Genomic DNA, 11433 nt, shown 5'->3' with positions numbered 1-11433 from the left:
CCCCTTCATCAAGATAGTAGAGTCCCTCATGCATGGTCCCAGTCCCGAGAACTCTCCCTGTCCCAAGCTCCTGAAAAACACAACAGGTAGGATCAAACCAACATCTACACTTGAGAGCACTAGTGATGGAGCTAACTGATAATAGGCTGATAGGAAATTTAGGAACATGCAGAACTGGGGATAAGGACAATGTCTTGGTACACTGGACAGTTCCACGTCCTGTAATAGGTGCCATGGAACCATCAGCAACACGAACTTTGTCCTTACCAGAGGTAGGTGTGTAGGAAGTAAACAAGTTTGAGGCACCTGTCATGTGGTTAGTAGCTCCAGTATCAATTATCCATGATTTTGACTGGGCTTGGTGGGATTCCATACCTTGGGTGATGGCATTAAAGCTAGAATCAACTTTGGAGGAACCTTGGGACGAAGATGAGCCTTCAGAGAATTTGAGCTTGGATTTGAAATCCTCAAGAGCTTGCATATCTACCACATGTAGTTCCCTTGCAGATGCATTGTAATTAGCTTGTCTTTTGTTTGAACCCCGAGCTCCCCCTAGCTGAGATCTCCCTTTATCCCACCAAGGTGGATAACCATGCAACTCAAAACACTCATCCTTGGTGTGTCCTTTTCTCTTGCAATGGTCACAAAGCAATTTGCTTTTATCCACCTTACCAAAGGAATTTGTAGCACGGCGAGGTTGTATGGATAATGCAGCACGAGCATTTGCACGCTCCTGACCATCCTCCTTCGGTTGTGCCAAACGAGTCTCCTCCTCAATCATGCTAGAAATAATATCATCAAGACTAGGCCACTCAGGCATTCCAAATATCAATTGACGATGGAGGTTTAGTTCCTGGTCTAGGCCATCAAGAAAGAGCTTGCTCACAAACGACTCAAACCACACATGATGAATTGCCAAGTCATCCTTGTCTACAGGTTCAAAAGGGTGATGATAATGTAAGTTTCTATATAATTTTTTTACTTCACCTGGATACTCTGTTACAGATCTTGAGCGCTGCTTCAAATTAGTTAACTCATGCATGATACGGGTGGCTTGCATTTTATTTGTTTTCCCTGCAAATTGTTTCTTCAAAGATGACCAGACCTCACAAACAGTGTCCATGCCTTCCACTTGTTCTCTTATTTTTGGTTCCATACTTCCCAACAGCCATACTAGTACTTTATCATTGATTTGTTTCCTGCCCGCACCGCCTTTCTCCAAACTTTCTTCACTCCCAACAAGTAAATAATCATACTCATTGGCGCTCAAAATCAATTTGGCATGGCGTGCCCAACTGATGTAGTCACCAGGTCCTGATAGTTTGACTGGATTTGGCTCAAGTGTATGCTTAACTGGCTCAGCAGCCTGCTGGTGCTTAAGAAGTTTGCTAAATATTTCATACATCTTATCAACACTAGAATCCCCTGTTTTTCTGTACTTGGATCTCCCATGGTTCAGTGAGCAAGAATATATTCCAACACTAGTACTTGGTTCTTCTTATCAAATACGTGCAGCAAAAAGAGGAACCAACTAGTACAGCTCAACAATGTGCCAAAGAGTACGGCAATTACTTCAGATTGCAACACTAGCAAATAGTATTATTTAATCCGGCCAGCTGACCACCAAAGCAGCTCCAGGCAACACTGATTCTTCTTCTAAAGCAATAAAAAACACAGAAGCTCAAGGAGTCCGAGAGTCAAGTTGGGGACGAACTAGACCTGCTCACGGCGCCGGATGGCAGGAGAGAAAAAATTAGCTTGTAGCGGGGGAGGGAGTCTAGACGCCCAGGCTCTATTCAATTCAACTGGTAGCTGCAGGAGCCTCCCCGGTTGTACTTGATTCAGGCAGAATCGAGGTCGCTTCCCGACACCTACAACAAAGCCAGCAGCAGAAGCACCTCCAACAATAGGAGCGACACAGCACCGCACCGCACCGACGACCAAAATCAATCGAAATCACAGGAGAACCACACAGGATTCGTCCCGCCCTGATACCATCTTGTCACTCATGGATTTGTGAACTAGGGTTCATGAAGGAGAGGAGACATTGGGGAAAAATCTGGGGTCTTCTACCGATCCCCTTCTCACCTCCCTTCATTTAGATTTTTGTTCTTTTACAATATAGTCCTCATGTCCTTACATAATTACAACTCACATCAACAACTTTCTTTCCGACATCCGCCTCGTCCACATGCATTGTCGCTGCCTCATTCGTAATATCCTCCGTTCGCACCCCTTTGTCGACGACTGCCGAAGTTGCCTGCAACCGCTTGTCATTGACCGACGTACTCACCATGACTTGTGTACTAGTCATGTTTGCAGTAGGGCATGCCACATCAATGGTTGTTTCTACTGCTTCGGCGAAGTCCTTTCTCCTTTTCTTTTTCATTTGACCTAGGCATAGTTTTGATTTTGTGATGAATATCTTTGTGTGTGTGTATTGATTGTGTGCATCCTAGTCGTGTAGTGGCTGGCTGTGTGCTCGTTGTATTTTGTACATCTGCTTGTGTTTCAATATGAATTAATGAAAAATACTCTATCAAAACAAATACCACTGTTCAAGGTTGAAAAAGCAAGGATCTCAACCGAGCTTGCTCGTTCATTAAAAAAAAACTTAACTTGCAAGTCGGCAATACCGCAGCAAAAGCTTTGGGTCGCGATGCCATATTGCATTCGGCCGGCGACGGCCAAGGCCAACCCGTTTCCCCCGGCCCCAGCAAAGGAACGAATGAAGCCGCACGGAAGAGCGATGATTGCAGCGCCGCAGTGCAACCCAACATAAATAAACCCCGGCACCGGCAGTGGTACTTGCTGCTTTCACTTGATTTAACTCCGGTACGGTACCATTCACATTCAGTGACAAGCATCAACTCTCGCAATGAGTAGACAGCGCAGCAGCGAATCGCGAGCGGCAGTAGCCAAATCACATCTTATCAGAGCCTTATCTCACCCAGTAGTAGCACCCACAGCCAACTCCCTACCACATGACGCCCACATGCCTGCGCCTGCGTGCGACGCATCTATCCTCCGGCCACGCAGCCCCCTGCGCTCGGCGCCGTGCACGCGCACCCAATCCGCGTGGTACCGCCCCGACGCCCTACCACTCCTACTCCGCCGCGCCAGCCACGCGCAACCACCGCCACCACCAATCCACCATCATCTCCTCTCCCCAGCCATCGCCGTCGCGGCCCGGCACGTACGTACACCGGGTACATGTCGACGCATAGGTAGGTACGGTGGCCCGCCTCCCACCGACCCGAACACTTTGCCGTGTGCGGCTTAGCTTACCAAGTTAAACACGGTGCACGCCGCATGCCCACAAGACGCTACACGACGGACGGCGCGCACAACTGTAGTAGCCGCGAATGGACGGGCGAGGACCACGGCGCACGGCCATGGCATCGGCGTCGGCGTCGGCAACGGGCCAGAGGCAGTAAAAACGCGTCGACAGCACACATCGTAAGATTTGTGACCAAGGGACATGTGCATTAGCAAATTGATGATACGGCACGGCGAGCGCAGGCGTCCGTGCACCGGACCGGACCGGCCGGCCGGCCTGAGCGCGCGCAGGGGCATTTGATCTACGCTACGGCCTACGGACGTATGTACGTGCCCACAAGATCTACCATTAGGGGGCCGCGGAGTTGGAGGACGACGAGAGGCGGTCCCGGCTTGGAGGCTTGGAGGCTTGCTCCAAGTTTTCTCGGTGGGTTCGTTGGCGCTTCACGTGCTGCCGCTTTCCCTGCGCTGCGAGAGAGACGCCGCGGCTAACCGGTGGCACAAACCAAGGCCTCACCCACCTGATAATCACTCGGCCAGCGGAGGCCATGACACATGCCTTTCATGTTTCGTCTCATTACGATAATTCAGGGACAAGGAGACTCGAGATGATCAGTAAGTTTTCCTGGCGTCAAGCCGAAGATCGTTTGGTAAGCTTAAGCTAGCACAGGATGATCATTTGTTGACGTGGGATAGTGAATAGGCGATTCATTTGCAGGTTACGAAATAAATCAGCAGACTGTAGGCCCGTGTGTTACGGACGCTACGCTTTTGGTGTCGGCGAAAGAGAAGGTGGTGGATGGTGACCTGTTTTTGAGGCCATGCCGCTGAGCAATCTAGCTACAACCAAAAGTTCCGAATCTTAATTTCTTACTATTTCGGAATCTAGCCACTGTTAAGGACAGCATGACTGTGCAGAGACCGAAATCAGGCAACGCTGGGCATAATTCCCTTGGAGAGAATCACTCCCTGCCGGCCCTTGTCAGTGCGTACAAGTAGAACAACCGCACATGCACCGGGAACATCACAAGCTGCACAGCAAATGCTCCTACCAATCATATCTGATATAACACTCAGATCAGACCAAGGTTACATCGACATGGCGATTTTGATGCATGAACATGCAGCATACGCCTTCCCCACTCTTTCAACACTTTGTACATGGTCGGTTTCAAGCAAAGCACAAGAAAATAAATTACGTACAATGAGTATATTCTTGAGACGATGGCCTCCACCGCGCTTACACTCTGACTATACACATTCCATGATATCTGAACCGTGTGCCTCCATTCTCCAATTTTCCGTCCAGCAGAGGTTCAGTCGTTCCTTGAGCCTTGCCTCGTGCTACGTCTGAATGGTGAACCTACCCACATTTAGTTAATTATTTTGCTATCTCCTCAAGCCTTCTGAGTATCTCCTTGGTGTTGGGCCGGAGCGACGGCGAAGGGCTGCAGCACGCCGTGGCCAGCTCGAAGAACGCGTTCAGCTTCTTCTCGTTCCCCGACTTCCTGCTCTGCCTGACGAGGTCGGAGCTGAAGGCGTCGGAGATCTTCCTCTCGAGCACCAGGTTCTTGAACGACGCCGGCAGGAAGATGTCGCGGGAGCTGGGCGCGCGGTCGTCGTCGCCGGCGGGCTCCTTCTGCGCGAGCATCTCCAGCAGCACCACGCCCAGGCTGTACACGTCGCTCTCCCTGGTGGCGTCCCTCATCTTGACCAGCTCCGGCGCCTTGTACCCCTGCGCCGCCGACGCCTCCAGCATCTCGTGGGCGCCGCCGGTGTTGAGCAGGAGGTAGAGGCCGTAGTCCGAGATCCTGCACTCGTAGCTGGCGTCGAGGAGGATGTTGCTCGTCTTGAGGTTGCCGTGGATGATCGGCTTCTCCATCCCCGTGTGCAGGTGGTCGAGCCCCTTGGCGATGCACACGGAGAGCTTGCAGATCAGGCTCCATCTCTGCGAGTCGGCGATCCCCTCTGTGAAAATGGCAGCACACAGGCAGACTATCATCAGCTACCATCACAACAAATGCCAATATTATGAATGCATGGTTTTGGCTTGAAAAGACTGAACATGTGTGCATGTGCCTTCAATTAAGGCACAACAATGACTATGTTCACTACTGTTTGACAGACGACTATACAGCACTAACCACTGTTTTAACTGAGCAACACGCTGGAATGATTGTATGCCCCAACGATCACGATTGTGAAGGGTGATCTAATGACCTTATGTAACATTAATGGCCAGGACCATTGCTTCAGGACAGTGTCATGTGAGGTCTCAGGCTAACAACCAAAGCAGAGAAATGTTTCCTGCCTGGCCGCAGTAGGCAATAATAATAAGAACCAGCGAACATGAACTGGAAATAAGAAATGGACTCTGTACCATAACCAAACTGTGTAACACATTCCACATTGCCTCAAAAGTTGATACTGATTATCGAAAAAGAAAGTTGAAACTGATGGCCCAAATGATTTTTGTTTAGTGAAAGCTGCTGATCTGCCTTTTTGGAGTCTTCGAACTCGCTTCGCAACCACGCCATGCTTTTCCCTTGTGACGAAATGTAGGAGTAATTGTATAATGTTTCATGTGTGATCTCGTCGCAACAAATAGAATAAGAAAAAGTTTCATTTGCGGTGTGGGCTCATGTGCACTTTGACGTAGCAAAATTGTGCATTTGTACGAATCAGGATGAACATGTCGACCAAAGCAAGAGTGAGTGATGCGCCCTGACCTTGCAAGAAGCGGTGGAGCGAGCCGGCGGCGTAGAAGGGGTGCACGAGCAGCTTCTCGCCCCTGGGCCCGACGTACACGGCGCGGAGCGGCACGAGGTTCGGGTGGCTGACGGCGCCGATCCGGCGCGCGGCGGCGGCGGCCTCGTCGGCGCCCACGGCGCACGCGGGCCGCACGAACCGGAGCAGCACGGCCGTCTCCCCGGAGCGCATGGCGGCGCGGTAGAGCGTGCTGTGCGACGACTTGGCCACCACCTCCCCAGGCGCCTCGAGGATGGCGGCCACCGACAGGCCCTCGCCGCCGGGGAACCTGACGAGCGCGTCGGCGCCGCCGTACCCGCCGCCGTGGCCGTGCGGGCCGCCGACCCCGAGGCGGTCGGCGATGGGGCCGAGGTAGGGCTGCAGCGCGCCGAGGCGGTCGGCGATGGGCGCGAAGTAGGGCAGCAGGGTGGTCCGGGTGGCATTGCCGCGGCGGCGGAGGCAGTCCGGGACGCGGAACGGGAGGCGGTCGAGGCGCAGGCCGCGGAGGCGCGGGCGGAGGTAGCGGTAGAGCAGGTAGGCGAGGAGCACGGCGAGGATGGGGAGCAGGATGGAGTTGGTCCGCCCCTTGTGCACCGGCTCGTCCGCCGCCGCCGGCTCCATGTACGTACGCCGGTTCTTGGAATGAACGGAAAGGCGAAAGCAGTGGTGGTGGGGCTCGTGGCTCGGCTCGCCCAGGATTCGAGGCAAAGCCCCTCGCTTTGGCGTGCGCTTTGCTCGGTTGGCTTGGGCTCGGGGTGGTGGAGCCGTGGAGGAAACTGCCGGGAGGAGGAGGAGGAGGAGGATGGCTTGAGATTCCTATCCTGTGGAGGTTTTTATCATCATCGACCAACCAGTGAGCAGTGTGGGAGAGTGAGGGCTACTGAGGAGGAGGAGGCCGGCCGGGTGGCTTCCAGTCCAGTGAGTCCAGCCTCCGTCGCCTTTGGCCTTTTTTCTGTTGGAGATTAGCGTTAAAGTGGGGGAGTTGGTAGGTAGAGGACCGACCCTAGGTAGGTGCACTGCGGTGTGGTGTGCTGTGCATGGCCATTTCCTCCGTTGAGAATCGGTGAGCACAGTGGCAGCGGCAGTTGGGAGGGGTAGGAGTAGGAGGGTCGCCGGGACCCTGGCTGGCCTGGAGCCCTGGACTGGAAGGTGCCCTATTACTATCGCGGTAGGGTTGGCCTGGAACAGTGGAGCTGTGGTGCAAACGGGACATACAGATGGACGGCGGGCGGCGAGGGACCGGCCCCGACGCTCGTTTGTTGGCTGCTCTCTGGCCGGCTTGCGCCGGATGAAAGTGCTGCTGTCTGTGCTTGGCACAGTTGTATTCGGTGGCGGGTAATTTTCACTTCTGCCTTTTGAGCTTTGGTGTTGGCAGTTTTGTGCTGTATATATGGCTGCTTTGGATTCGGGGCTGAGCCCGAGCTCATCTCCTACAGCGTGAACAGTAAATTGAAAAAAAAAGATATGATTTTGTTTGCGGTAGATATGATGTAATTTTCTGGGAGCTTGCAAAAAAATGGTGCCAAGGTGACTTCAGGGGAGCTCCGTAAAGACAAAACACAAAATCGGAGCTCCAAAATGGCCGAAGCTGCTCGAGTTTTTCTAGCTCCGTTTTTGCCTCTTTTTTTTTATGGAGTTCCTCCCCAAGTCATCTTGGCATGAAAATTTGCAAGCTCATAGGAAAGAGCAGTTTTAGCATGCTCCCTCTTACCCTCTCTTTTTACATGAGAGGTAAGAGTATGTAATAGATCTGAGCCGTTGATCTCATCAATTAGTGGTCTGATTAAGTTTTACTTTCTTACTTCTCATGTAAAAAGAAGAGGTAAGAGGGAGCATGTTAAAATTTGCCCATAGAAAATTTCATCATCTTTAGTGTAAAAATAGCAAAAAAGTTCAAAAATTTACTCTTTGTTTCGAATTCACTGTTCTTAGGTGAGCTCGGGCGTAGAAACCCACTCTCCTTTGGAGTCTACCTACTGCTGCTTGAACGATGCTATATCGGGCATCAATTTTCCTTTTCTCTCGCATGTCGACCATCCGAGTAAATACATCCGGACCGCGCTTTGTTATTTAACGTGATCCTGCATCGAGTGTCATTCTAACCCTAAATTACTACATTGACCATTAGTATAGCCGACAATATGCCGACTCGGCTAGAGTTGCTCTCAAACTTGGCGAGGCCACCAAAAATTCTCGTCGAGCGAGGACAAGCGGCGTCCAATTCAGAAACCTCCTGTCATCATATACAGATCTTAGCAAGAACCATGATTCGTACGTCTACCAGCAAGAGATGGTCCAGAATTCCAGATAAATCTCCATCACGATTAATTTGGTTGTATGCGGGATGCGTCCCACAAATTTGGTGCTATGCGCATGCAAATTTGCTGGAAATGATTTACTCTGTTCATGTTATCTACTATACTAGTACCAAGATGTTAAAGCATCTGCAATAGGACATGATAAATCCGGCCTTCTGTATGTCTGCGGACATGTTCACACAGACCCACGAACAGTATTGAACAACCTCTCAAATGTCGTGCCTGTCAATGACAATCATGCATGACTCTTAAATTAATGCAAATTCATGGACATCTATCTCACACGTAAATATTAAATGTTGATATCGAAAATACATAGTTTGAACATATAATTTATTTGAAGTGCACAATTCAAACATTAGCACTTTGTTTGCATTGTAGGTCCATGTATACTTCACAAGATCACTGAGTAGATGCGTGTGCACCTGTTGATCGCAAAGATTCTCATAAGATGATATGCATCTTGTTGTTTTGGAATGTGAAATTGTTCTCCAGGCGTCGCAAAATCATTGGTTTGGGCTACTCCACCACCCTCGTACTCGACAATCATATTGTGCAAAATAATACAACATGTCATTACTTGCCATAAAGTCTTCGATTCACACATCATTGCAGCTCCACAAACAATTCTCCAACCAGCTTGGGGAACTCTGAATTTCCTCTCCACATCCTTCCCAACTGCATCTTGCATTGTTGCAAAGTGGCTTTGTTTTTTACCTCGGGGTTTGGATATGGTCTTCACAAACGCCGCTCACCGAGAATAGATATCATCAGCAAGATATGACCCCATGTTATAGTTGCGACTATCGATAGTAGAGTTACCGGATGTAGCGTAGTGGCGGCCGGGCCGGCAACAACGTCTGCGGAGGTGAGAACGGATGGGCGAGCCGTTGAGCGGTGTTGGCGGCGTGACGACTCAGTATGGCGGCAGAGCTAGGGGAGGGATGACGCGGAGAATAGAGGAGAGAGAGGAGAGGAATAAAACGAATCGGCTAGGACAGGGGGTGATTTGGTGCAATTTGGGGCAGGGTCCGCCTGTCTGGTCCGATGTGGCAGGCGCGCTCGGGTCTCCCCATATCCGCCTGAGATTTGGGTTGAATATGAGGGGTATCGGTCTGGCCGGGCTTTTAGGGTCGATATGAGGAGCTTGTTTGAGTTTTTTCTTGACTGGTCAGTGACTGGGCCGTCCGCGACATAAAAGGAAGGTTTGAGGCACCGCTGTAGATGCTTTTAGGGGAGGATTATTTGTTAGTTCATAATGTTGCAATCCTTTGATTCTCCCGCCGCCTTCCTCCTCTCCACAACATCGTTGCACGCTGGCCCCATTGCAGCCGGCTGCCACCGGCTGAAGCGCCGTCTCCAACCACCATACCTGCAGTTGGCATTGCGACCGTGCCACCCTGCCGGAGTCGCCGACGCACCAGGCATCCCTCTAACATATGGTTCTTCTTTGGCACCGGTGACCCATCATCACCACACATGCACCGGTCAACTCTCGAACTCCTTTTTTTGAAAGATCTAGCAAATTGCTGGCATTCATATATTCAGCAGGAACTAGCGGGAAAATGCTTAACATGGAGGATGTGATCTAGATATCAAAGGGAAAAGCAAAAAGAAAGAAAAGGCACAGAGGCACTACAGTTATATTACACGACTTAGCCAATCCCTGCTGTCGGCTCTGCAAACGGCTGCTCCAAGCATTTGGCTCCTGCTTGGCTCCATATATAGTTCAATGCTTCGTCTTGCAGCCGTCAAAACATCTATCCCTTGTGCAATTTTGTCTCTGAAGGTGCACTGGTGTGGCTCCAACCAGATTTCCCATAGCACCAGGGTGACGATCGTTGTGATCCCCTTTCGGTTCAATGTCGTTGTGCTACTGATGATCCTCTCAACAATGTCTGTTGAGTGGTTGAGGGAGGACCAGATGGATGGGCTCATGGCCTGGCAGCCGTTCCATGTAGCCACCTTCTCCCAAACATCCCTAGACAGTTCACACTGCCAGAACAGGTGGATCGAGCTTTCTAGGTGTCTGAAGCATAGTTGACAGAAGTATTGGTTCTCCCATCTTTGTCTTTGCATCCTGTCGTTGCACCATACTCATTTTAGATGCATCAATCATGAGAAGATCTTGAGACATCCAGGAGCCCAGAGACTCCAGAAAATCACCTTGAAAGGGGTCTTCGGGGATCCTTGGAACTAGGCTTGATACGTCGATGATGCGCTGTAGTGCTCATTTGCCGTGAGCTCCCATTTAATCTCATCCGGTTGGCCCAGTCTGATTCTCGCTCTGGCGATTCTGATCAACCTCTCCATGTTCAAGAACTCATGGAGCAGGGGGTTTGTATCTCCATGTGCCAGGTCCTTGATCCAAGTGTTGGCATGGACTGCCGCCTGTATAGTTCTATTTTTCCTTTTAGAGTGTTTGAACAGGCGCAGGAAGGAGAGCTTCAAGGGTTCAGCGTCCGCCCAGCCACATCCCAGAAGGTGGCCCTGCTTCCGTCCCCTATGGTGATCGTCGTCATTGCGTTGTATGTGGCCTTGTCTCTATCATCACATGGCACCTCCATCCCCACCCATGGTCGATCGGGATTCTTCCAAGAGTGCCACAACCATCGCAACCTAAGTGCCCTACTGAATTTCTCGAGGTTGAGGATGACAAGCCCACCGTATTCTATCGGCGAGCAAACTTTGGACCAATTAACCTTGCACTCCCTCCTGACAGTTCCTCGTCTTGTGCCCATAGGAATCTTCGACGGGATTTATCAACTTCCTTGAGAAATATTTTTTTCACCTGATGTGCCGTAACTGCAAATGTTGACAATGAGCTAAGGAAAACTCTGACTAGGACCCTCCGGGCCGCGATGGACATTAGTTTTCCTTTCCACCTAGCAAGTCGAGCCCGAATCCTGTCAAGGATAAACTGTAGGTGGACTAATCTGATTCCTTGATGGTGACCGGCAGTCCCAAGTATGTGAGGGGGAAGCTTGTTTGTTGCCCGCCGAAGCTCTATAGGACCTACTCCATATTAATTTCAAAGCACCGGATTGGCGTGGCCATTGACTTCTAGAGGTTTATTTTCAGTCTTGTG

At 50.8% G+C, this 11433-nt stretch overlaps 1 protein-coding gene across 1 annotated transcript; it reads right to left on the bottom strand.

The window, feature by feature from the left end:
* Positions 1-4303: 4303 nt before the first annotated feature.
* LOC119317325 (putative kinase-like protein TMKL1) lies at positions 4304-7163 on the bottom strand. The gene is made up of 2 exons (XM_037591759.1): positions 6009-7163; positions 4304-5247 (listed from the first exon to the last, which is right to left on the bottom strand). The coding sequence occupies exons 1-2, from the start codon at positions 6646-6648 to the stop codon at positions 4661-4663; spliced, it is 1227 nt and encodes a 408-aa protein (XP_037447656.1). The 5' UTR covers positions 6649-7163; the 3' UTR covers positions 4304-4660.
* Positions 7164-11433: the final 4270 nt, after the last annotated feature.

Source organism: Triticum dicoccoides, chromosome 6A (assembly GCF_002162155.2).
Source record: "Triticum dicoccoides isolate Atlit2015 ecotype Zavitan chromosome 6A, WEW_v2.0, whole genome shotgun sequence".
In the NCBI taxonomy this organism is placed as follows: domain Eukaryota; kingdom Viridiplantae; phylum Streptophyta; class Magnoliopsida; order Poales; family Poaceae; genus Triticum; species Triticum dicoccoides.
Note: the sequence above shows the minus strand (reverse complement) of the source record. Positions and strands in the feature narration are given on the sequence as shown.

Bases quoted from the DNA above. Each gene is read 5' to 3' on its own strand.
- LOC119317325 (XM_037591759.1), bottom strand. From the start codon at position 6,648: ATGGAGCCGGCGGCGGCGGACGAGCCGGTGCACAAGGGGCGGACCAAC. The intron at 5,248-6,008 runs GTCAGGGCGCAT...CCATTTTCACAG, and splicing joins GCTCCACCGCTTCTTGCAAG to AGGGGATCGCCGACTCGCAG.